General features: G+C 44.0%; 2 protein-coding genes across 2 annotated transcripts in view; one reads left to right on the top strand and one right to left on the bottom strand.

Moving 5' to 3' along the window:
• LOC121599953 (bcl-2-related ovarian killer protein) overlaps positions 1–27,977 on the top strand; it is a 48,193-nt gene that overhangs the window by 11,238 nt on the left and 8,978 nt on the right. The gene's annotated exons all lie outside the window — the stretch shown is intronic.
• LOC121599952 lies at positions 23,473–26,752 on the bottom strand. The gene is made up of 3 exons (XM_041928118.1): positions 25,461–26,752; positions 24,098–24,363; positions 23,473–23,969 (listed from the first exon to the last, which is right to left on the bottom strand). Exons 1-3 carry the CDS (start codon positions 26,695–26,697, stop codon positions 23,610–23,612), a joined length of 1,863 nt encoding a protein of 620 aa, XP_041784052.1. The 5' UTR covers positions 26,698–26,752; the 3' UTR covers positions 23,473–23,609.

Below are 27,977 nucleotides of genomic sequence, written 5' to 3'. Positions count from 1 at the left end.
GGTACTTTAATTTATCGCACTTACCTTCCGGGCGTTTTCATCGCATCGTGTCGGGGAGCTCGGGAAGGGTGTGGCAGTGGGGTTAAAATCGGTGTATAGTGCACAGGAATTGCGCGCAGCGGTGTCGTTTTTCTTGGGCACTTGGGCACCCTCTCCGTGCTGGGAGAAAATGAGGAATTGCTCTATTTTGTCGACCCCATGGAGCTGCCTGCTCTGTGGGAGTGAGCAAGTTTGTCATACACACAGGGACATTCATTTTGAACCGTTTAAATAGAGGGCAATGATGCGAAAGGAGCAATCAATGAATGTCTGTCTGCTAGGTGGAGGTCATTTATTATAGTAATTTTATGGTGATAATTGCTTTATTGGGAAAACATTGGACCAGCATGACCATAACTAATTTGAACCAATTGGAATTTAAAGTAAATCCAGCTTGAACTCGTACAGCTACAGCTTTAGTGTATTCTTCGGCTTGTCAATATCCGATTGGAAATGTCATCCAATACGCTTTCTATTTAAGTAGGCCATGTTTGGTCCACTTCTACAAGATTTCACCTCACCCCAAATCAGCTCGCAATCTTTGGCAATACCATTTGTAACGTCGCTTTGTTGACTTCGGTAGAGTAAAAATTCCCATCCAGAGTTCATCACCAATCATCCAATACCCCCAAAACGATGGAAAACATTGTAGCAATCTTTCATCACTATCACGCAAGATTTGCAACGATTACCGTGAAAACTGAGCTGCCTGCTCGAAGTACCACCAACAACGAACCTGCCCGCGACGAACTGCTCACCGCCCAGATGTCCACCCCGCCGGTTGAAGTGCGTCGGTTTCGCCAGCAATTCAAAGACTTTGCACTCTTCAAAGGGACATGTTTCTGAAGATGGCTGAAGCTAGCGAAACACCCCGACGGGGCTGATGATCGATATTTCCGGCACGGAGAGCTACATTGTAAATCACACAACCCTTATCCACACCCCATTTGCAGTATGGACGGAGGTGGTGATTTGTTCGTAGCGTGAATCTCGAAAATGCCGCGACAGGGGAGAGTGAGCGAGCGACAAGTCCATGATTTCCATGCGTAATAATAGGTATTTGCATGTAATTAAATTATAGTAAATGGTTATGAAAAATGTTATAATTAAATATAATTCTTATACACCCGTACCACACACGCACACACACACCGCCGGGTACCTGTCATCGAGTGCAGGTGCATTGTGGCAAGCGGGTTGCAACCTTCACCGCACACTCCCGTATGTTCGGTGTGTCATCGTCGGAAGACAAATCGCCCAATTGACACACCGTCTCGGCCAGGGATTCGATGCCAGGGTTACACACACAAGAGCGTGATCGTTGGTCGCTCGTTAAAGCATCATCATCGTTCGTTAGCACATCCGACGCCGTGGCTGCCCATGGGGTCGCAGGCAGTAAATTGGCCAGAAACCCCAACGGTGGCTGTGTGGCGCGGTGTGGCGTTATTGCTGCAGGTGTCATTATGGTGATGATTTATACGCACATAAATCCAGACGCGCACGCCTTGGCCGGCTTTTCTTAACAGGCGGACATTTCAAGATTTCTTCACCGGTTCCGGTTCTGGTGGGGGGCAATTAGCATTATAATCTAAAATAATTTGCCACCATTATTTGGCTGCGTGTGTGGACCACCTCCCGAGGTTGTGTGACAGCCACGTTGATCGATCGTGGTGTGTGATCGACGCCGTGAAACATGAAGCGCCGGCCAAGATGACGTGATGTTTGCCGGACGTTTGAGCCTACCGCAATCGCGTGTGTCACACACAGCGTTCGGCCGCGACGCACTTCATCCATTGCGCTTGCGTACGCTTGTATTTACATTCCACCCAGTCATTCGGCTACTATCGATAAGCAATCCTGGATGCCAATTGGCGTGTGGCAGAACGGTCTTTTGGTTAAAAATCTTGAAGCACTCTCCCCCCCCGAAGACTGGTGCCCACTATCAAGGCCGCAGCTGAGAAATGTATGACAATGTAAGGTTTCCGATGCGGCACGGCACGGCACGCGGAACCGGTTTCCGCTCGAAACATTCGTACAAACCATCCCACCTCTTCACAGCCGGGTCTAATAGCGCCAATGTGTGACGTAAGAAATTCCATCCAATTCTTTGATCCGGCTTCTGCAACGTGTGCTTCGGTTGGCTGTTTTTTTTGTTGTATAATTCTTAAACCTTTTCAACTCCAACAAAAGGAAAAAAAAACCCTGTACCTTCTTTGCATAGAATCAGTTTCGAGCTTGGTACGTTTGTGAATGAGCAGGTTTTTCGGGCCGGCCGGTGTACAACAATTAAGCTAGTTTCCAGTTCATCTCGTAAAGATAACATCCGCGGAAGAGACACCAACCAAGATGTTTGAGACTTGTTCACTCGCGAGATTGACGTCATTGGGGGACAATTTTTGAGGTTCTTTAGGGGCTTGTCTTAGGCGTCACCTTCCAATGAACGGTACAGATTGTATTCATTTAATTATGCATACTTCACGTGTGAAGCAAAATATAATCAAAATTTGAAAATGTTTGAAATATCTTTGATTGTTTGATATGAGCCGGATATATTAGTAATTGGGTAGAAGTTCTGCTGAACTGAAGAAAAAGAACTGCTTATTGAATTGATAGCTTTTCAGCAGAGTATTCCAACCTTTTCAGACAAAAATGATCATCGTGTAGTATTAAGCGTTACGTATTTTATGGATGGAGCTTAGACCATATAAGTAGCAATTGAAGGAGCTTTTTCCGATAATAATTAAATGATGCTTATCGCAGAGAGAGGGTAAAGCGATCGCTAGAGTGAAGATGGCATTGAACAAGACGCATGTATCGTTTCTCTATTTTTGATCCTTGTTTGAGCCACGGTTTTCAGGACGTTTGTCAGTTTGGCTAACAGGAGAGCATGCACACCCATAGCTAGCTCTTATCATCTCTTCTCTTATCAGGGGCGGTCTCGTGGTACAGTTGTCAACTCGAACAATTCAATAACATGCCCGTTATAGGTTCAAGCCTAGAATGGGCCGTCTCCCCGTAGCAAAGATTGACTATCCGGCTGCGTGGTAATGAATAAAGTCTCGAAAGCCTGAATAGGTCGGCATGTCCGCATAGGACGTTACGCTAAAAAAGAAGAAAAAAAGCTCTTATCAGTAAACAAACATCTCCGATCTCTTTCTGGCTCGTGATCAAAGGTAGCAAGGATATAGTATCTAATAATTGGTTCTACAACCAGGCAGAGGAGGTCAACTGATCATTTGAATAATAGTGATCGAGACGAACGTAGAAGCTTTCGTCTTTGATATTTTTCTCGCTCATGTACTAAAGACTTGAACGGGATGTTTCCCATACTAATTGAATGATGCTGTACGCTTTCATTTTGTTTACGCTTTTAGTGGAGATGGCGTTGCAAAAGGCAAATATCGCTTGAATAAGTGTTGATTTATTTAACGTAGGTTTTATCCATTAAATCCCAGCTTAAAAAACTAGCTTACTATGTGTTGAACGTTTGAGTTAATGTTTAAGTTTTTCGACGTAACGTTCACGTATGGACCTCTTCATGCACCCGATTAATAACTACAGTTGCGGATTCTCAAAATCGGACACTATTTTAGAATGAGCTTCGAAAGCCGGTAGCTTTTTCTGCTAAGCGTTGCATAAATCGATACCCTAGCATTATAAAACGTCGTTAAAATTGTTAAGTAGACTTCCTCTGTCTCCTTTCAAATCGTTTAAATCTTTACAGTAGGAAGAGCGTCTGAATCTGAAGCTTCCGGTTTTGATACCCATCACTGTATGTTCTGTGCAATGGATGAATCGATTATCTATAAACATATCCAAATTCATTAGAGTACAAGACATAGAATTAGATTCGAAAATAGTGCTTAAATTTGTACAAAAAATTCTTCGGCTGTTTGAGTTCCTCTTAGTTCCCAGGCTTTTTCTTCTTATAAAATTGGAGAAATACATCAACTATTCCTGTTGTATTCTTACTTTCTTATAATGATTCGAAAGATTCAGCTCGCCATAAGCCTAACACTAAACAATTGACAACAGACGGCAAAGAACTCAAAGCGAATGTAATTTATGTACGCTCCTGCACAAGGTTAGGAACGAAAGCCATCTATATCCTCACACAGTTGCCTCAAAATATGTACAGTTGCCCCCAAACCCTTCGCTTTGACATTTTCATTAGCCTTTAAGCGAGTGACCCACAGCCACGCTAGGCAGCACACGCTTCACAAATTATGACCCATCAGGAGAAGTAATGAGCAGTCCGTGGCGATTAGTAAACAAATTTGTCATCCACTTGTCGACGTGCCGTATAATGCCATCTTCATAATTCTTAAACCCATTCCGCTCGCTTCCGTTTTCCGCGCGCACTCGCACTCGAGGTAACGGCAATTACAAACTTGGCCTCCAACACAATCTCAACCAGCTCAAGGTTGGGAAGTGTACTGTGTTTGCTTATGTACGCACACCCGGCCCAGAATATGGTGCATTCCGTAATTTCAGCACCGTAACACCGGTCCGCCAGCGCGCTCTCTCTCTCTCTCTCTCATTCTTCGCTTTTAATTATTTGTATCTCGTAAACATCCGATACACGGTTTTAAAAGGGAATTTCGATAGTTGCGGCTGCAGCAATGAACATTTCTCAAGATATTTTCGACCACGCGAGTGAGTAAACAATCCGAAGCGTTTTGGTGGAGATATGAATTTCTGGTACACTTTTTCAATACAGTACCAGCGCACGCAGGGAGAGTGAAAGCGAGAAGCCGTGCCGCCCAACTGGGAGGAAACTTAAAGTTGGCGAAGTTTTTGTAGCTTCCCGCACAGCTGGCGTGGTACCCTGGTGGGCTGGCGGGATTTTATTTCTCCCGCCCCAAATGGCCACTGCGCTGAAGAAATTTATCTTCCAATGTTGGTTTGGGAGAAGGCAAAAAAATGCAAAGAAAAAAGTAAATATCAAGAAAGCGGGTGTGCCTGTGTTGTTGGGTGGTAACGCCAACGTGGGACGGGAACACCAAACCCCCCCCCCCCCAGAAGCGCATAAGCCACACAAACACACGCACAACATCTTCCGCATCGCAACCAGAAGTTAAACCGTGAATTTATGAGCCGTACACAAATTATCGTTCGAATTATCGCGTTATAAACGAATTAACCCGGGGACAGTTCAATAAACCTTCGTTCCGCCCACAGCATGTGTGCAGAGTGCCAACGCAGCCAACCGAGCACTTATCTATCCATCATTAACATATGGGGTTTTTAATGCTTTCTTGTTATCTTGCCTGGGTGTTTTTTTCCCTCCCACTGTCCTGTATAACCAATTGCAACCTACATTGGAAACGAATTCATTGCCAGCTCGGTCCAGAGGGTAATTTGATGGTTCATTATCCGTTGCCCGTTATTTCATGGGTTGATTCTGCCCTCCAAAGCCACAGGCCTGTATCGTTGACCCAGACTGGCACCGGGTTATGACATCCGCTCTGTGGGTGTGTGTGTGTGTGATGACTTCAAAAGGCACACGCTGTTCCGAGTTCCAAGAATTGACACCCGGCCTGCCGGGGTTGGGGTTTTATGACTCGACAAGTAGAGCGAGATGATACAAAACATATCCTATGGGCTACATGGCAAGCAATCATATATTATTCGTTGCTAAATATGGCTCGTATCATGTATTCCTGTGGTGTGATTGTATCCACGCATACTTGTACTTTGAATGGAACTCGTTCTACCGTTGCTCTTAGAGGACATCAACGACTATTTTTAGACATTTCACATTTTAGGCCATACTCGTTTGATCCTCGAGAGATACATTAATATCCATACCTTTTTTAATCATTGGTATAGATTCTAAACGAAGAAAAATCAATAATTGTCTATTGGATATTGCTATTTTTGAGCACAGTGAGAAGAAAAGGGAATGTTGGCAATACTATGAGGCTCTCCCAAAATTATTTTTAAATTAGAACATGACATATGATATATAGTGGAACGTTGTCTATGCGGATACCTTTTATCTGACTTTCCGTATTCCCGTGCCGTTGAGAAATTACAGTTCAATACTGTGCTGAGGAGGAGTTAAAAACCCCGTTAACACTAAGATGCATGCCAAGTTTAAAATATTTTCCTGAAACAAACATGAAATTCTTCAAAATTTTCTAGCTAGCCACTGTTTTAGGAAACTGCAAAATTGTGAAGACATTTGATTTGATTGTCCATGTTTTTCGAATATCCGGTCGAGGTCGATTCCCAATGGATTCAGATTAACGGCGATCTACTGCAAGTATATTTCACCATACACTGAAGTTTATGTAAAAAAGGGAACTTTAACCAAAGGATATTACTATGAAAGATCCGCATCAACTCCAACAAGACACAGGCCACGATCATTCCATATCGCCTGAAGCGACAGCTGGTTCAGCCAACAAGCCATCACCTGATTACAGGTGAAGTAACGATTCCGTGGGTTCAATTGGATGAATACATTGGACAATCAACAATCAAACCCTCCTCCAACAGCATACCAAAGAGCTTGCTGCGAAAGCATCTCATTTTGCTGGAAATGCTGTGTCCGTTTGTTCATCGCCGATCTTGCTTGAACACCCGCAGCAAATTGGCAGTGTTTAAACAGATTGTTCTTCCTGCAACAATGTATGGACTTGTTTATATAAACGAACATAAACAAGGTACAGGTAGGGCTAAACAGATTCCTCAGGATTATAGCAAATGCACCTTAACGAACCAGATTCGAGGAATTAAACGATGTGACCGGTACGAAATACTTGTGTGAAATTTCATGCAATACCACAGAACGGCTGATAGCCTGATCCGAAGCCTCAGAACACCTCTGAGGAACCTTTTTTATTTTGTAGACAAGTAAATAGTAGCTTTTAAATTATTCTTAAGTACAATAGGTTAGGTTAAACTTTTCATAGCTTTTGCAAAAACCTCAATGCGAGCACGCAAATAGCGCTGAAAAGCTAGAGAGAGTTTATTAAATCTCGCATTCAAAGTTATGCACACAAAGCAAAGAACAATCCCCAATTCTATGAATTTCATCATCAAAGACTTTATTTTGCTTCGTTTGGTACTTCAAATTTGGATGAAACAGAACAAATCCAACGCTACAAATGGCTCATCAGAATAGATATTGCCCAAACGGTTTGGAGAAGGTGGAAATTTCAACATGAACCATGACTGTTTCCCACTACCAAGAGCAGCATTCCCTTGAAATTATCGCACAAATTCCTACAGTTGACATTATTTGCCTAATCCATGCAATGCCTCCAGTTCGGTTCATTGCGTCAAAGGCCCGTTGATGGTTACTTGAAATTGAATTACATCTAGCTGGATGGACAAAATTATAATGTACCCATGTGTCCCCTTCGCCCGCCACCAGTCCGACGCCCAACGCGCTCGGTCTTACTGGACGCGCCGTTCCCCATTCGGACGATGACAGGGATGGATTGGAATAATTAAAACGCACCTCACACAGCCAGCCTGCACGCTTCTCAAGGGAAGCGACGCTGTACAACACACGTTGTACTCGGCAGACAGGCAGAGCAGTGGCAGACCTCACCTCAATGCAGCTGCCGCTTATTTGCATTGCAAACGTTCATCCATCATAAGCATGAAACGGAGCACCCGTGGGGGCCTTGGAGATGAGCCGTTGCAAAATATGTCCGGCCCGCCCGTGCTCCGTGCTGGTGTCGATTCTAAGTTCAGCATTGTAGCCTGCAATACGTTTAGCTTCTAGCGCACACAGACAGCAACAGTCAAACGGTCGAAAATGGTTAAAAATATTGATTCCAAAAATATAACCCAACCTCCACAATTAAACATCCGAACAGTTCGAATGACCAAAGCCCCGGCTTTGTCGTTGCAGTGGCAACGGCGAGCATCAGCTTGTCGCTCGTGGGCTTAAATTGCGATTTCACCAGCCGGTTTGGCTCGATTATAGACGTTCAATTAAAAGATAGTACAACCGAGAGGTTTGAAACGTTCCAAATGTTGGCAAATTGGCGTCCAGTGTGGAATTGCTCAGAGTAGAAAATCGGCCATTTCCGACCCTTTTATGGTGCACTGTCAATTTTTAATTGAAATGAAAAATTGCCTGCATGTGTGTGTGTATGTGGCAAAATATCGGCATCAGATGTGGGCTGCATAATGAAGTTTATTTTATTTTGAAACAAAGCTTCCGGCTTGTTTATCTCTATTTTAAGACCGACGCACGCCTAGCTCATTGCGCTCGGCAAAAGAACAATTTAAATACATTATCCCAATCGCAATGCAACTGTGCTAGTATGGCCACTGTGCGGGCATGAGTTTATAATTGGTGCAATGCTCAACCAAATCTACGCGGAACTAAACACATCCACCAAACACCGAGCCAGTCGGAAATTGACACTCGAACGCAAACCGCCGCATCGGGCAGGTGTTAAACAGTTTAATTTCGGTTGAAAATCGAGTTTAAATATTAAAAGCCACTGGCACGTAATTGACGTTTGGCGCTTTGTGCTGCAGCACGGCGAGAGCATTTGCGGTCTTTGCTTGTTTGGCGCCGGGAAGAGGCACGCTTCGGTATGCTATTGAACCGGTAGCAAGTGAGAGAAAAACAAATTTTATCAGGAAAAATAATCAAATTACTAACCACAGCACACCACACACAGTCTTAAATAGGCTTGAAATGATGGGAAGTGCAAGCCAGTGCACTCTCATCCCTGCTGAGTACGTACCGAGTGACATTCTGGAGTTCCGGATCCGGCCTTTGAATACCAATTTTTGTACATTAAACCGATCCAACGTCCGGGTCCTCCATGTCCCCAACCATGCTCGCTTCCCTCGCGCACCCAGCAGCAAATTAAATAATCACAGCCTTAAAACGTTTGTAATTGGTACCAATTAAATATTTAACCGAATGATCATTGTGTCAATTATCGCGATCAACAGGCGACATCCGCCAATCCATTCAGCTGCTGTGGTTCGTTTTTTTTCAACTTCTTTTTTTATTTGTTGTTTTTAATTCGATTATAGAAGAAACAAATCGAGGGAAACGCTATCCGGTGCAGTGTGGCTATGGGGACCAAACTCGCCATAAAGTCAGTTCCTCGTAGCACGCACGACCGTTTGGTTTGGTATCGACGGTTTGGTTCGGTGCGGCAGCGGTGGTGATGGGGCATGAAATTATATCATTAAATTTCGATGATTTGTGCATGAATCATTGATAAGGGGTGGCACAAACATTAATGATGAGGCGAGGGGACAGTTTGCATATATCTCCGACTGCACACGGGCAGTGCATTCAATGTTGGTGCTGTCATGGATTCATTTTGCACTCGGGTTTTTTTGATGTTCTAAATGTGGTAGTACGTCCAATTGACTATGTTAAATTATGGTAAAATGTTGACTTAAGTAACTTATTGCTACATTGAGCACATGTACGATTATCGTTGAGCTAAAACCATAACCAAATTTTGATTACCTAAACTGGTTGATAAACTGAATGATTGGAAGTAAATAAACGTAAATGACACTTCTGTTTGATATCTTTACGAAGCTTAAAGGATTTAATTTGAAATTGACACCATGTAGGCGATATCGACCTCAACCAGCTGTAATATTTGTTAATGAACGTAACTGTACTATCAAGCGTAGGATATTAATTTACAGCTTTTGCGGAGAATCTGAGAAATTGATGCCTTTTTTCATATATACCGTACAGTCATGTATCAATAAACAAAATGCCTTTGATTGTAGCAGCATGAAAATTTCAATTTTTCTAAACAGTATAATAGGCTACTCTTGACAAAATATTGCTATTAATTATCGATTAATTTATGCATCACTCAGAAAAAAATCTAAAGCGAGCAGAAAGAATGAAATATAATGACAAATCAAATCACAAAATTCATTATTTATTCAATTCTTAGAACCTTTTCCAATTAGAATGATTTACACACAAACTGTGCACGAATGCTGATACTTTCTACTACCTGTGTAAAAGCTGCGATTACCTATATTAATCGGCCTTAATACGGAACAGCGTGGTAAAATACTTAAGCTAATCGTCGATTGCATTGCTTGTGACAACAATACTTTGATGTGAACAAACGATTGATGTGGAAGTACTAAGAGATTCGCAGCAATGTTAATCTTGTATAATGTACAGTAAGTAAGGTTGTAATTTATTGTCTGTAGCTTCTTAGTCACATCGAATAACAAAATAGCAATTTACCATACAGACTACTTAAAGATACATAATCCTTATCATCTACAGTAAACATTCATGTTATAAGTTTATAGAAAAGCTTACCATTAATTACCAGATGGACCTAATGCATCTCATATGTTTTTGGAGATATCAAAAACATTTCACATACTTCCAATGTATATAAATCAATAACTACACTAACTATACTTCTATGCTTCAATAAACTCTGATAGTTCCTACACAAACAGAACGAATTCGAGTTAAATTGGTATTGAAGGCCAAGTACCTAGCACGACACTGTTTAACTTCCTGGCCATTTCGACCAGATAAGCGCCTCGTGAAAAACTTACATTGTAAGAAATTGCTTTAAATTAAAAACCCTTAACGATAAGACGAATTCAACCTGTCTTTCTGTGTGCTCGCATGTGCCATTCCACAGCAAATCAACATGCAACGCACCGCTCCATAAATTCAGCAAGTGTCATCCAACGGGTCCGTCGGTACCTATCAGTACCCCGTTCGGTGCGGGCTTTACCTTTCCCCCAATCAAGCACATACATTTTAAACGCATAAAGCAACAAACCCCCCAAGGACGGCTCGGCCTCGTTCCGCTCCGCGCAGTGGCGCACGCCAGGGCCATCGCGTTTTGCAGAAATCGGTCGGCTCATTTCGTATTCGCCACCGCCACCGGCACACGCCCAAGGATGGCCCCAAGGAGGCACCGGCAGGGTAGGTGGTTTCGGTTGGCATGTCGTTTTTAATTTCCACTCCAAACGCCCGTACATTTCCAAACCGAGTGATAAGCATGCTTAAATGGCTTGTAATGGCCGTGCGTACGATTGCGAATTGCAGCAAAACAGCCTTAAACTCCGCGTCCGTGGAGCCTTTGCTGCCCCAGCTGCCCGCGATGTGCTTTAATCCAAGACGTGTCGAAGTCGAAGTGCCGCAGTTATCGCTTAAACAGTGCCGACTGCACTGCTGCGATACGTTTGCAAAATCAATTAACTCGAGCGCGCTGAAATCAAGCCGTCTTCGCGCTCGGGCAGGGAATCAAATTCCAATTGCTCTCCGCTCTCCGCTCCGCTCACGCTCGGGAGTCGACGTCCAGGCCGACTAATGAAATTATAATCATCCTCCGGTGGCGGGAGGTGCTGGGGAACGCTGCACCTCGCGAAAACATAACTTATCAATTGGCACTTTTGCTCGGGCCAACGCCGAACGACACGGCCAACCGCATCCGCCAACATATCATTTGCGACTCGGAATCCGTCGAACGATTAAACGAGATGATTGCTTGGGCTGTTGGGCGGGTTGTGTCAGTGTATGTATGTTTGTGTGTAGGGATGAAGAAAGAGGAGTCGACGACACTCGGCGAGGAAGCTTGTGGTTTGCTTCGTGTTGTTGTGATCGAAAGGTTGATCGAAAAGTGTCCATCGCTTAAATGCTACATTAAAGCCCGTAATTGAATGATAGCTCTCAAGAACAATTCTTAAGAGAAAATAAGTCTTTGTGAGCTAATTTAAGTGAAGTTGACATCGCTTGAGACAGTTCTCTCGTTTAGGGATTAGTGCATGAGTTGCCATGTTGTTGAATTACATCAAAGAAGCTCGAGAATGCATTGAAAATGTCTAAAATATTAAAGAAAGATTGTATATTTGATATAAATGGCCTTTGAATATAATGTAGTATTTTTATGTATTATAATGTATAATTAAGTGTATAATGTAGTATTTTATCTCTTTGTCACTTATTTTAACTGTTTTTATTGTTCGCCTAGGTATAACAATGAATGTCATCTCTTAATTTCTTAAATTCCCATAGAAAGAAAGTCTTCCATCTTCTTCGAAATTTCGATAATTTCTTATAAATTAATTATTTCTTTACCTCAAGGACATTTGGAACAAGTCCCAAGCATGTGCATCCCCCTTGCAATAATACATTTCATGCTACCCAGCATACACATCCTCCCCGATGCTGGCAAACGACGATCCCACTCCATCGGTTAGCGTAAGCATTTCTGCGCTAATTAACCGTTTGCGCTGAACGCTGTTAAAGGAAATGTTCTTTTTTCCACTTTGCCTCTCTCTCTCCCTCTCTCTCTCTCTCTCCCCCCCTCTCGCTCTCCCCCTCTCTCTCTTTCTCTCGTCTTCCTTAACTCAATCGATTCCTTCCCGACCTGTCGTGCCAAGGGTAGCAATCAGAAACCAATTTTCCTTCAGACGCCTTAATTATATGCTATTGCAAACGCATGCTCTTCTCAACCTGGCCGCCTTCATGTCCTTCCAAATCAAGCTAAACCCACCACAGATACAGCTCTTCTTCGCTACATTGATCCTCTTTGTGTCCAGCAAAATTTGTCCACCCGAGATATGGCCTGTCTTTTTTTTTGTCTGGCCCTCTCTCTTTCTCTCGATTGAATAATTTCGATGACGTTCGATCGAACCTATATTATAATCAACACGCATCGCTGCGGCCGCCTCACAGCCGTAATATGATGTTTAAAGTGCCGTAAAATATTATTGATCTATAATTACTTTATTTGATTATCGGGTGTCGATCGCAGGACCGATCGCAAGCGGCTCCATCCGCGCTCGACTGCATCCGAATGTGCTGCGTAAAGCATTATTAGCACATTTAAGAAAATTGCACCCTAATCGGCCGCGGTTGCTGCCGATGCACACACACACACACACACACACACACACACACACACACCGTAAACAACAGGCCGGGCAGCAGCGGGTTCATGCACTGCGGGTCGGACCGGCGGCGACGGAGTAGCGGTTACGTGCCGCCACCTAGGTGCGAAACGGAGCCGGGTGTGTAAAAGGTGTCAATTGGATGCTTCTTTCTGGACGGGACGAAATCACTGTTACGCATTTGACACGGTTAGTTGGCGCGGGTTCGATAATCGATCGTCAACGATGTAACGAGTTGCTTTGAAGGATGTGGGTAGGCGAAGGTAAAATTAGACGCCTAGCGGAGTATTGCTATCACTGATAGAAGAAAAATAAAAAGTCCTTCGTTGAGTTTTAATAATAACATCCAAAAGATCTACGAAAGGCAATGATTGTTACAGTCAACTCATTGTTAATGTGTTGGTAAAGGTAATAGCAGTGGAACTGCTACTTTTGTTTTTAAAAATAAGAATATAGAATTAAAATGTGTATTTAAGACTACAATCTCACGGTACTAAAGTTGCTCATAAAAGGTTTTCAATTGACTTTTACTTCATGAGAACATGTCATGAGAATCACGGGATAGTCACCATCGAAAACAACAAAGATATTCGTGGTAGCTTGAAGTTGATTGCTGATACTCAATGAATACGCAACAAGCCGAACGCGAAGTACGAGTGTTAGAGTCTCACCTCTGATCATCACAGTAGAGCTCGTGACGCTGACATTATTTTGTTTCAGTTGGACTGTGTCATGACTATGTCCGTGACATTTTGCAGAACTGATCACAGTAGAAAAAAATCATAACAAAGTGACTGACTAAGCACGTTGGATGCTAAAATGTCACAAAGCATGTATTGGTCACATCAACTGTTTGAGTATCACCTATGATCATCGCAATTGAGTACGTGACGCTGACATGGATTTTGTTTCAGTCAGATTTTATTTTATGACATCGACAGTGACATTTTGCAGCACTGTGTAGAAGCCTTGAAGCTGCTAGGAGATCTATTATTTCTTGCAAAAAATCGGTCATTATGACGAAAATGTATCATGTGGAGATCAAATTATTTCCCTTTTCATGAAAGTAGCATATCACGCGATGCACATGAAATGGATTAAACTCGTGATACAAGAGCTCATTGCATTTTAGAATTAGGAGTTCCGCATTTTGAACAAATTAGTACACAGTGTTACAGTAATTTGATAGCTACAAGACGTGAGAACTGTGGCTATAATACGCCTCATAACTCATTATAGATCCCGTGCTCACGTAAATGTCAACTTTTAAAGACACATACGTTTGACAGTTGTCCATCTATAAAAGACATGTGTCGTACAAATAACAAACTCGCATTGGAAGTGAATAACTTCATCCAGCTACAGTACAACCGCTCTATCGACTCATGGCTTTAATAGACTATAAAGCATAGACAAGCTCAACATGCAATTCTTTCCCCCAACGCTGTCCGCGTTCATGGGAGTCTATTAAATCACTGGCCCACACCGCTAATTACACAGCTAAACCACGTTTTTATACGCTCCTTACGCGTGACAGATGTTTCATACTTCCCCGCTAATCAACTCCGCATATGTCCGCGTGGAGTCCTCCACTTACCGCGCTCACCTGTGCCGGCAGGATCATCCAGCTTCGTGAGAAAACTAAAACCACCACCCAAACCGAACCGCACACCAGAACGTCAGTCGGCCGGCGGACGTACAGGTCGTAATTTATATCGATTTTCTCATGTTTAATTTATATCGCGTCAATTGCCAGGCCCGACCGTCGAAAAAAGAAAAAAAAAACATAACCAACCACGCTCCATCCAAAAACGAATAAACCGAGCAGGAAGAATCGCCTCATTTGGTGACATCGTGCTGGGCTGCACGCTCAAAGGGGGGGGGGGAGTGGGAGGGGTCGGTCGGCGTGGGATCTATCTCCCACCGAACCACACGCGCTCGATGGGGGCATCTCTTCGGCAAATCTCCTGGGGACATAACTTCATCAGCTCGACCGCGCCAGCTTCCCTGCGGTTCATAACTTTGATCAACTCCGGGGAGAGTTGCAGTTCCTTTCGTGGTTGCAGCAACACAGGCTGACTCCACCTGGCCAGTGCTTTGGGGCGTCTTTAGACTGTGTTTTTTGCTTGCTTCCTCATCGACCAAACAAAGCCAAAGGTGGCAATGAGGTCTCGGGGGACAACGGCACGCTCGACTTCAAGAAGCCGTTGTGTCTCACGCGATCTGTCCGCAATGGTAAAGGCGCCCCCAAAAAGGGACCGCAGGCTGAATGCGTTCATGTGTGTATGAGTGCGTATGTGTGTGTGTGTAATAAATTAATTTTAATTACATCAACTATCCGCTAAGTCAATTAAGAGTTGTAAATAATTTATTTACCCGCCGGTCATGCGACACGCAAACCGGGTACGAACGGTCGAGGATTTGTGTATCTGCAACTGTACCCCAGCTGCGGTAGACAGCGGACGCTTTGCAGGAACAAGCTCGAGAGACGGGACTAGCGAGGAGCTTGGCTCGCTGATCGGCATGCTTTTGGGAATGTAAAGTCGGCTTAATTACGAGCCTTTCGAATCCTCTCGGTCAATATTGGTTTTTGGCTTCGGAAGTTATGCTCTCCTGGCGTGAAGGGATTACATTCTAATAAATTACGAGCCTATTACATGCGCGTAATTATGACTCATGAATGTAAATAACCTCTGTAAGTGCTCATTATTAGCTGGACGGTGAGGTGTGCGCTGGACGGAGGGACGCGCCTTGGACGTGGATTGTTGCAGTGATGGATTTTGGTGAATTTGGATTGGATGATATCATGTAAAACTCTAAGCTTTGGTGTTTTGATCGCAAGTGCAGCGGAAAGTGCGTGTGATTGCAGCAATCAACAACACTTTTTTGTACACGACATTAAAGCGTACAGCTGCTGGAACTATATACATTTCTGTTGTAATAATTCAACACTCGCTTGCTAAACAATACAATAGCAAATACATCGATGGACATCGATGCGACTGTTTTTAAAACATTTACCACATCCTACTAAGATTCTAATGAGATTTTGCTCATAAAACGTAAGTGAAAGTAATAACTTAGCGAGTGCACCGTTGAATTGGTTCAATATTAAGGTTTCTCGTTAACGCAGTATCTTACTAGAAGAGAATATTTCTCATTTTGTTATATCATTGGATTAATTGCACTTACAAATTTGTTTTAAAATTTGAAACTTGAAGAAACTGTAAAAAAAACAATATTTGAACTTGTTTTTAATATTTTTGGAGATGAATTACTTAATTATGTTCTCACACAAGTAGTTTATCTTTCTAGATAGTACTGTGACCGTCTGCTTTTTGAGGCTTTGTTGCATACTGTGATATGCCCAGCATGCTGAAATATTATCTCTTTAAGCAGATTCCTTTCTATATATCTTAGTATTCCTTCCAGATCTAGTGGCAGCAGACGTAACGAAGGAACTGAATTTCGTTAATGGCATTTGATTTACTATGGATTTTTTCATTCAAAATATGAGCCAAAGCAATGACAACTTATTGTATTCCAATAAAGATCATCCTTTCCTAGTAAGAAGAGCTTGACTTTTATAATGATTGATTCCAATGAGTATAGAATGTTGGTGAATATAATTTCTCTAGATTCAGCTTGAAAGTAAGTTTAATGCCTTAACTTTCCTCGGTTATGATGAACTATTCTCGTTTTTGTTGGACAGATATATCTTCAATTTTAAATATAACAACTCCCTGTTTTTGAGCTTGATGACACTCCATGCGTGCTGCTGTACTATGTACTATCTCAACAAATAGGAACAATTAATTGTAGTAATAACTCTTATGCTGTGCATTATGGGCAGAAAATTAAATAAATAGTGGCTTATACTGTCATAACTTCCGAACACTTACAAAGGCACACAGGTTTTGCACTTGCAAACGACGAACGATTATGCATGGATATGCTATCTGCCAGCGCATAAATCCCGTCCAATTAGAAACGCCACACCGTTTGTGGTGAATGGAAATCGATGTCGCTACTAAACGGAACGGTCATCAACAACTCATGAGCGCTTAAGATAAGCCCATTTAACGGCGCGTCAAGAACAATCCCCCCGAAGACACTGCCAGACTCCTCTGGTTCCCTTCCAATGCCGTCCATCTGTCAACTGTCACTATCTCCGGGAGCCGATTCCATCGTACCCATCGTGCCCACCCAGTGCCCACCCAGGGTTGCTGTAAAAGGACACGCACAGACAAAATGCCGCCAGCAGTACCGAAGCGACAGCCGACACAAGCACCAGCCCGCCGTGCACAATTAAAACCGGAACGGAATTATGCATTATGCCGTGCTCCTGCTGGAACTCCGGCGGGCCTCCGCCAAAGCGCGACAACTTCCCCTCCGGACAGATCAATCAAAATTGTCAAGCCTACATAAATTTGATTGCCTTTCCGATAATTTCGTCCAACCGAAGGCTCCCTCTGTTTATTGCGACAATCGCGAAAAATCTGCCAACCGCAACCACGGAGCACCCGTAGCCACGAACACGACACCTGCAAGCGTGTGAAAGAAGCAATAAATTATTCCTGCACACTCTTCCCCCCTGTATGCAACGGCACACTGCAACCGACCAATGCACCGGACCATAAAGAGAGAGAACGCGGCGTGACGAAGCGTAACGAACTACAGCAGCAGCAGCAGCAGCAGCAGGAGCTCCGGCAGCAGCAGCAGTGGCAACGCGCGCACTTAACAACGTGCCAGTTCCCTTTCTGCTGCGCCCTGAAGCCCTTCACGGCTCTTGCAGGCGCACCATGTTGGGCAAGGGCAAGATGTACATTTCGGATGTAAATAGAATCGATATATCCGGGGGAGGCGAACCCCTTCACTGCCCTAGCCATCCTCTAGTCCGGCTGTGGTTTCTTATCACGACGACACGATCTCCCCGGCACGAAAGGGAAGAACACTTTGTTAGATGTCGCCCAAAGCACCGCTGTCTGTGCCACGGACTCATTCTCATACCCTTAGAACCGTCGCTTTACCACCAAACCAACCATATAAGGATTTGGTGCACGATCCGACAAGATATGAGTTTGTTGCCGTTAATTTCATAATTTGCCGCTTTTGCGTGTTTTTTTTTACTTTACAGCCGCTTGTTGTTGATCACGATGGAGTGCACCACTATCTATACAGTACTCCAAATAGGGATGCTTCATTCAGCATTAAGTGATGGTTTTGTATGTTTTGTTTTTATTTGGTCGCAGCGAATTGAGCGATTCGCAGTCTACGCTACATTACATACAAGTTCCGACAGATGATTGATGGGTTGGTTAGGCTACCGTTCCGCTCGGATCCTTTATAAGGGGAACAGATGCATGCTTTTCCATCTACATACCTCATGCCGGAGATAGTATAGCATGAGTGCGTGCGATTTGATCATATTTTTATTATCATCTTTATTGGCGATCATTATTGACTTGTTTGGGGGGAGTTAGATCTCTTACTTTAAATTGTTATTATTATGTATAAATTTGTTAATATGGCGATAGTATAATCACAAAGTAAGATCTTAAGTTGCTTAGACCACATTGGTAGCTATAGAGTTACGGCAAATAAGTAAGCTGATATGTTCCTAGCTTCTGATTAGCTCAACCGTGTTTCTAGCAGTCATTGCTATAATGTTTTGTTATGAAGTAGTATTTTTATAGCAAATCGAGTTTTCCACTTATTTTTTTTATAATAATCTAAATACTAGAGTGAGTCAAAATATCCTTGATACTTCAAATTATATCAATGATGTGAAAAATAATGCTTTTTTATTAAATTTTGGCTAAAATATACTGATCTTGATTTGACTCTTTAATACTTATACATGATGTTTAGTACAATTTGAAACCTAAAGTTTTATATGGAGCGTTTAAACCATTTTTTGAACAAAATGCTTGAAATGAAGAAAAAATAAATTTATTTATTATTGGCAAACCTTTTGCTGCTATTTCATCACGCAATTCTTCTGATCATTGCACGGCAAAAAAGAAAAGCACGGCCCACATGTAAAAATGATTTAAAATGGCAATAAACGACGAATGGTATAGCCTTTTTGTTTTGCCGAGAGATGGCGCTAGTATTTTTTTTATAGTAGATCTAGAGTCCGAATAAATTTTAAGCAAAAAATACCTTTTGTATAGTTTCAGAAGTTGAAATAGTAAACCCAAGTGACATTCGTTTTAAATTTTTAACCATGACCTGCTCAAATGGTGCTCGAGATACCAAAAAATGTGGATTTGTGTGTGATAGTTCGTGTAGAAAGTGTCAAAACTTCGTTTGTGCGTGCGAATTACCTTCTTCTATTGGATGAAGATGGCGTCCAATTCGTTTTAGATTAATTTGGTTTAATATTTGTCGAAAAAAGAAGGTACTCTTCTTACGGCGTTATTTGGTGAAATTTTGGTGTTTTTTTTGTATAAAATAAGTATACGACCAGTAATAAGATTTGGAAACGTTATTTCCCATAGGATGGAAAAGAAAGCTCCGAAAAATACACTTCACAGTCGATTTTAAAGGGCTTGGTCTAAAAGTCCCTTTAACTGGTGCAGTTTAAGGGAAGTTTAAGGTGCCAGTTTAAGGAAAATAGCTCGAAAACCCGATTTAAGAACTCGAAAATGTCAATTGGGATTCTATTGGTACAAAACAAGTACTCAAGGCAAAAAATGTACTTGAATTGCAGTGCATTTAACCTGGAAAGTGTAAACCCACAAACTGTCCTCGGATGGCTTTTAAAGCTCTGGTCCTCCAATCACTTTATGATTTTTTCCTGTTGTTTTGTTTGAAAACAGTACACTAAATTAAAAATAAATCTCCTCCTCAACCACCATAGAAGGATACGACGGTGCACACGGTGCTGCACATTAATTTACTGCCCTTTACTGGCCGAGCGTAATCCCCCCCATTTCCAACCCATAATGATGACTAAATGCAGCTACTGGAAAATGGAACCACCGGGGTGCGACACGCGAGACGAGAAACATAATTTATAAACTTCCATTCACCCGCCACACCACTGCAAGCACGGCACTAGCATATGTTTTTCTACGTATGGGTGTGCGTGTGCGTGTGTGCCAAATGAGGTTTGTTAACGCGTGTGCGCTTGTCATCATAGAATCGAGCCCATTACTCAACGACAGCCAACCGTCATAAGTTATGCCGAACTGTTGCCGGCGTGCACCGCGTACCGCGAAGCCGGCAATTCATTGCATTCCGTTTGTCAACTGCACAATCGAATCGTTCGCGATGCCACCTGTCCAGCCGCTCGTCTTTCGCGCTCTCTGCTCTCTGCGCTACTGATCGATCGGAAGGAAATCCATTGGCGGTCGTTGAATTGAAGCTCGAACCCAACGTCACTTTATTGTCCCGACTCATTTTTTTTCGACTCTGTCTATCGGAAGTCAGTGGAAACCAACAACCGGAATCGCATCAATCGCTAACACACACATACATGGTAGGGATTTTTCTTTTTGCTTCGGAAACAAAGCTCCATCCGGATTTTGGGTTTTGTTTTTTGCGCGGTGTGGCAAGTTGGGAAGCAATTTAAGTTACGCAAGCGAGAATAAAAACCAGCATAAAGGTTACGGGAATGACGTATTCAACACCTTCCGTTTGGTTAAAGCTTCTGGCATGCAAGGGAGAGTGTGTGCAACCGGAATGCGGGGGGCTTTTTATGGATTGATATTTTTGTGTACATTTCAATCCTTCCCATGCTTCCCTCTTCTCTCTCTACCATTGATCGATGTCGCTTCACCGAAACGTGTCCACATAAACAACATCGATACCGTTACACTACCTCATGAGCGAAGAGGGCGTAAAAGGTGGAAAAAGGAACGAGCGGTGGCCGAATTGTGCCCGCCTCGTATCCCTCGTATCGCGCGGTATAATTTATTCATAAGCGGCAGCACGATTTATGGGACGGCTGTTTGATTTTGTAATTAATAAAGTTGTGAAAAATTATCACCGCCATACGCCCGCTACGTCCCCGCTTCATGATTGCCGCCTTTTTTTGTGTTGAATTGCACATGAGCATGTGTGTGTGTGTTTTATGATGTTTTTAACATAAATTTATGCACCTCAAGAGTTGCGGTGCGGTCATTAAGAGGATTTTTTTAAAGGGAAGAACGCGACACTCGCCACATGCTGCCTTAAGCGTGACTTAAGAAGACAGACAGAAAAGATTATAAACAAATTGCCTCCATATCGGGAATGGACAATTGTCATTCGGTTTTGGTACGGAAGATGAATGGACAATGATTTTCGGGAGACGTTAAGATTGCTTCGAAGGAATTATTAGCGCCAAAGAACATTAACTTATAACGGTAAACGTGCTTCAATTGAGATCTTTTTCTTCAGGGTACTATTCTTGGATTTTCAATACATTTACAATGCTCCGAAGAATATGTTCTTCGGTACATCCTGTGTTAGATTCAAGTTCTACATGGACGTTCTGGACAAATTTAAACACACATATTTACAATAAATTGATTCCATCAGTGTTACGAGCCGAGCTTCTCCAGCTAACCACGCTAAGGATTAGCCTTCAGCAAAAGTTACAGGGTCGTAGCGGACGAGAAACAAAAAAACGGTCCTTCTTACAAAGTATTTGATACTTTGCCTACTAGCCAGTGCTTTCCGTTGATCCAACGGTTGGGAAGCCAGGACGCAGTCGGCAGTGGGTGTTTTAGCTGTATTTATAAATCCAGGGACTCTGTCCTATTTCGGATGTTAAAGAAAGGTGTTAACTCCAAGAACTTCTGCGATTGAATCTCCTCCGCTACGACCCTACGACTCTTGCTGAGAGTCAATCCTTCGTGTGATCTGAGAAGTGCCGCATGTAACAATTAGCTTTTAGCTACAATTTCTTCTTCTTCTTCTATTTGACATAACCATTGACATAACATTTGACATAATATTAATGGTAATATTCGAAACAAAATTATATAAACATTTATTCAAATCGTGAACAGATTTTTGGAAGCATCAATTTCTTGACTTAAACAAGTATTGAGCATGATACAACAGGAGCTATAATACATCAATCATTTCTGGAGTAAAGCAGACATTCTAATAGGGGACTAAAGAGTAATTAAGAAAAAGAATAACGTTCTTTTATTTTAAATATGTTTAAGAAAGAAAATAGCCAAAAAGATATGTTTTTATTTAGATTCGTATTATTACACTACTTATAAATATAATATTTCATTGTACAATTGATAATATTTTTAAATAAAAAAAATGAGTGCTCACAAGGATAAGCCAAACTAAAACAAACAGTATTTACCCTCTTTTCCATCAAAAACCAAACAAAAAAAAGATTAAACTCCATCACTTCCAAGCATCCAAGCATACTGTATACACATGTACTAAGTTTTATTGCACCACAAAACAACACAGCAAATACCGTAAGCTTCTTAAGCGTTGCAAAATCGCAACCCGCAGCGCTGCGCATTCTTTTCACACACACACACATCGCACAATGCGCGCAAGAACGTTTGTCGCCTTCGTTTCATAATTTACAAATAAATAATTAATCATACACAAAGCCAACCGCCGAGGCCGACGCAACACCTCGTGCAGGTCGGCCACCAGCAACAACCTAATTAAATAAACTCTTCTTTTTTTTTCTTGCTCTACGTGTATTACACTCGAGCGGCTCAATGCTTCATGCACGATCGGATCCCGGGCCGCTTGGTAAGCCTTCGGTCACAGTCACCGTTGCAGTTCGGTTGCATGCATGCGATGCAATGCGATGTGATGAAGCACGGCAAAACACACAAGCACACACGGCACGATCAGAGCGAAAGGAATGGCCGGGGATACACGGTCAGGAGGTAGGAATTCTCAGCGGATTTCATTAAGCCTTCGACTTGGTGGTCATCGTGCGAAGGGCCCTTCTGCCCTTTTGCAAAGCGACGAACCCTTCTCGATGTTGCCGTTCCCCTTTACTCGCTATACAACCAAAGCCTGCGTCATTGGTTTTGCTATTATGCGGTTTTGAGCTGATGTGTTTCTTTACTGCTTTCCGCTTTATCGCGCTGTCTACTTATGAGGCGGCTACTGTTGAACTCGTCATGGCTATCGGGAGGATGCTGTGTTTTTGCAAAGTTTTTTTTTAGCAAGAAATCATTCAACGGACTGTTGAAAAAGCGGCGGCAATCATTTAATGCGCGTCCGTTTTTTTTAACTACCACCGGTCGCTTCACTCAATCGATCGGAGCCCCGACGATGCTCATATATGATGCTCACATTCTGCAGCCCTCCGCTTCGAGAGAGACTTTAATAACTCACTTAACAGCTACAGCGCTTTCACGGTGGCAAATGGCAACTTTTTTCGCGTTCCCTCGCACGATATCCCCAAGAGACTGTCGCGAGTGCGCGCGAGCGCGAGTGGGGTTCGTCGCTTGCTGTCTTTTTTTTGCCCTCCTCGCTCAAATCGCTCCAAGCGACGAACCTTACCCTTTAAAAAAAGAAGAAGAAAAAAAATAGCATAGAAGCAAACTCAAGAATGCGCATCCGCTAATAGCGGCGGCACGTCCCATTCACATCACGTTCGCTTTCATTCATCGAACGCTCGACGGTATTCGGCCGGTTCACGTAGCGGTTTGCACACGTGGTGTCGCTTTTAAAAGCCAGCTTAAGCGCTAATCCGACCGATACTCATCGTAACTGGGGCGCCGATGGTGGCGCAATGCGACCAGCACCAGCGCTAGCACGCCGATGGCCAGCACGACCGCTGACGTCGTGCCGACGGTGATCCAGAGCAGCGACATGGGGGACGTTGTGTGGCCAGCTGGTGTGTTCTGCGGATCGGTAGAGGAAGCGGCCAGCTCCGGTGGTAGCATAATTCGGAAGGCGATCGATGCCGTCTCGGCAAGTGGCGGTGTTGCGGCGGTGGTTGTGGTCGTTGTTGTTGCGGGTGTCGTTGCATTTGTGCCTTGGGGTGCTTCGGGCACGGGACTTTCGGTTTCACGTTTGGTGCGGGCAGTTGTTTGACAGTTTTCCTGGGGCAGAGAATGAGAAGCAGTTGATTTGATGTTCGCTTCTACATTAAAGCTTCTCATATATATTTATAATTTAATGAATAATTTAAAAAACAAAGAAATTAATCAAAACTGAAACCTCAACCTACCACCAAACACTCTCGCCGATCAACGCAACCGACGATCCGGACGCGCAGGATCATCTCGTCGCCGCTGCGCATTCCCTGGAACATGGCCGCCCGAAAGCCCAACCGGTAGCCGAGCGGTGCCTCAAACACGGGCGCAACCGGGCTGATGGCACGCATCAACGGGTTCAAGCATCCGTTCGCGTTCACGAGCGACGCGGAGTTGAGTACGGTTCCGGTTGGCGACAGCCGTTGCATTACCACCTCGGAAAGGCGCGTAAAGTTCCATCCTGGACAGAGGGGCGGGGGGGAGGGGGGGAGAAATATAAAAATGGAGCTTATGGACACGGAGCATGGTTGTGTTGGGTTGGCCATTTTAATCTAAATTTAACCCACTTGATGAATATTTCTACTGACACTAGCTGGATTAAACAAATAATACCAATTATAAGATTTTCTTCAACATATTGAAATAAAAAATCAAATTATTCTAATAAAAAATGCCAGCATGTCATACCGTTCATGTGCATTGTATGCGAAGAATTAACAGATGTTTAAACGTTTATAATAACTCTGTAATTATTGATTTTAATCCATGATATTGAACAACCATACAATCGAATAATTTAAGTAAAAACTGATGAAAAGATGTAATTGCATTGGACGTTACGTAATCAATGGATGATCCCTTTACTGGTGAGCCGATTTACACCGCGTGCAAGAAATTAACCCACATCAATCAGATATTTCATTTCTATCATCATTTTTTGTTATTTCTTCAGCATGATTTTCAACACATATCGAGCTGTATTAAGTTTGACAGTTCTTTGTTATGTGTTGAAAATCAAGTGTAAAAACTGAAATTTCTTACTGAAACAAATAGATCATTTGACAGCTGTTGAAAAACATCTTGGAGGTGGTGAATAATGATGTGCACATTTGAAAGTGTCTTGGAAACCCCTGTATGTCTCTTTAAGAGATAATTCTTATTCGCCTTCCTGCAGCTGATAACTCCTAACTAATGAAAAGGTTGTTTCTTCAAAAAAATGAATTATTTCTTTAAGATGACGGTCCCTTCATATTCCAAACAAGATGAATGTTTCCCTAAATCTAAATAAATCTTCACTGATCGAATGACATTTCACAAACATATTCGTCAAAGGATGCTAGGGGTTTTCCATGGTTTCTTGGATACCTTATAGCAACTCTCTAAGTTACCGATGCCTTAAAGATTCGCCTTAGAGAGACTTGTAAATGCGTTTCAAGTGAGCCTTGAGTTAACTACACTAAGCTAAGTCACAAAATTTCTCCATGAATATTCATCCGCATGCCTTCACACTCTCCACCAACCCGACTACTGCACAAAAATCGTTCTCCGCATACTCACCATCTCCTGCCGAAACCTGCGTCCGCAGCATCAACTCCTCCCCGAGCAGTACCGCTCCGCCCGGCTGCAGCGCCCTGGTGAACGATCCGCCACCTCCTCCACCCTGTCGCCGAAAGATGCCCAGCTGCGAGCGAAACGGGCGCTGCGACCCCCCGATTGCAAAGGCCGTCCCCGTGCCGGACCGTGCCTGCGCATCGTCCGCCACACCGAGCCGCACCGAGTGCGTCCGGGCGACGATCCGCTGCTGTATGCGGCACTGCAGCGTCAGCACCGGATCGATGGCCGTGCGCATACCGGCAATGGCGGGGAAGCGCACCCGCAGGCAAAGCTCTCTCGCCGGCGTCTGCCCGCACGGTGTCACGCCGCACCGGCCAAAGTCGGGCCACGCTATGTCGACGAGCAGGCGCGACTGATCGAGCCGTACCTCGCACCCGCTCAGATCACCGCCATCGTTCTCCACGTCCACCAGGGGGACACTCTCAATCGGGCTTTGCACCGTGAGGGACGCACGAAAGTAACCGCCCCCGTTTCGCAAGCAGGCGAGCTCATTCAACTGCAGCCTTATGGGAGCTCGCGCCCCGGCAGGATCATCGCGAAGCGATCGGCCAACACCGCCCGCTGACGGTGGGATGTAAATGTTGGCCGGTGGGTCGTACCGATAGCCTCCCTCCTGGTCTGGGCTCTCCTCGAACCCTTCGTCCGCTAGCGGAGCGAAGGTAGTGGACGTTGTCGGTGCGTTGTAGTTATAGCCCTGCTCTGCCGGAGACACCGTGGACACTACAAACACTTCATCTCGCTGCGGTGTATCATTCGACGGCGGTAGATAGTCCGCCTGTGGAGGCGGCGCAGGAAACGCGGGCTCATCGGCGAGCGGATCGTTTGCGATCACGGGCGGTAGGTAGTTGTTCACCGGTGGAGCTGGTTCATCGGCGAATGGAACCGATTCCGGGGGAAGATATCCGGCAGCCGGTGCATCATAGCTGTACCCCGACGAGCCAACTCCCTGGTCACGCTGTGGTGGAGCTGCCGAACCTGGAGCCCGATTCACTATTATTTCTGGCTGTCCTGCGCCGTACCGAGTACCCAGCAGCAGGGCATCACGTTTCGGAGGCACCAGAGCACGTGTTATTGTAGCGGCAAAGACACTTCCACTGCCGATCGCTGGATCTGCGGTGGAAAGAGCCACCACCAGTACACTTCCGATCGCGTACACAATAAACCACTCACTGGCACGCATGTTGAAGAGTTAAAGAGTGCCTGATCACACCGCACAACTCACTCACTGCAGCGTCCGAAAGGATAACTTCTTCAAACAAAACTAACCTCCGGACGCCGAACGGCGCAGGGTTTTTATTACAATTCCCACCCAGAATTCGGCACTTTTTGGGGGAACTGGTGACACACACACACACGCACACCTTTTCCCTATTTCGTTGACCCATTCAACGGGTAAGAATTTTTAATCATCCTCGCACGGCACGACTCCGCTCCCGTTGGGGGATTGCTCACTGCGGCAGAAACGAAACGACAGCAAGCGACGAACCCCCCCACGACGGTCGTGATTGAAGCATTCCCGGACACTTTTGCTGGAGTTGGCAGTTGTGAGTTGATCGCGGTGGACAGTCGAGGTCACCATTGCGTGCGTACGAACAATGCAAAAGAGAAGCTTTCTTCTCCTTTAAAAAAAATTAAAAAAATTAAAAAAGGCCCATTACTACTACGCACAGGAAGTGCGAATGTGCGCGCACCCGTACGTCAAAATATTGACCACACCGTGGTGAATCGAAATCGTGACCGAAGAAGAAATGGAACTGGCAAACGGACGTCAAATGTGGCCAACTGTTTGTGGCCCCAAAATTTCACTTTCTACGGCCTTTAACGGGTGTGTAGAGAAGCCTCGATTAAATTGAATTTTATGAAGGAAAAGTGCACGCTTTTTGCTTCCGACTTTCCTAGTGCAACGTGTGCCCTGCTTTACTTATTGCTTGTTGTGCTAAATGAGAAATGTCGTGATGAGGTGTGAGTATCGCGCCTGTCCGCCTTTTGGCGTGACTTGCCAACCCCGTGTTTTGCACCTCGTTTTGCAAATCTCATTAATTGATCCGAAAACATAAATGGGGTTTTCGGGTTTTAAATTGATCGCTGGTAGTGCGATCAAACGTTCATTAAAATATTGCATTTTTCATCCACCTTTTTGAAAGCCTCGGCTTGGCTGGGTTGCATTTGTTCTTGGCGCTGGCAAATGGCGAATGGTACCCGTTTGTTTTGATACAATCGATCACTATCGCTAACGGGCACACGACGCTTGGACACCAATTACCGTGGTTGCAAACGGCTGCATAGGCTATCGCGTACCGCGTCTGGCAAATAATTGCCTTTCGCCTGAAAGCTCTCCTCTCAATGTTTATTTGTTTGTTTTTTTTTCGGCCACAGCTGCTGTTACTTCACACCGCTTCATTTTTCACCAGTCCGAGGCACTAATGGATGTTCGATTAAGATACGGCACTCTGGTGGTGG

Source organism: Anopheles merus, chromosome 3L (assembly GCF_017562075.2).
Source record: "Anopheles merus strain MAF chromosome 3L, AmerM5.1, whole genome shotgun sequence".
In the NCBI taxonomy this organism is placed as follows: domain Eukaryota; kingdom Metazoa; phylum Arthropoda; class Insecta; order Diptera; family Culicidae; genus Anopheles; species Anopheles merus.
This window is presented reverse-complemented; position numbering and strand designations above follow the sequence as displayed.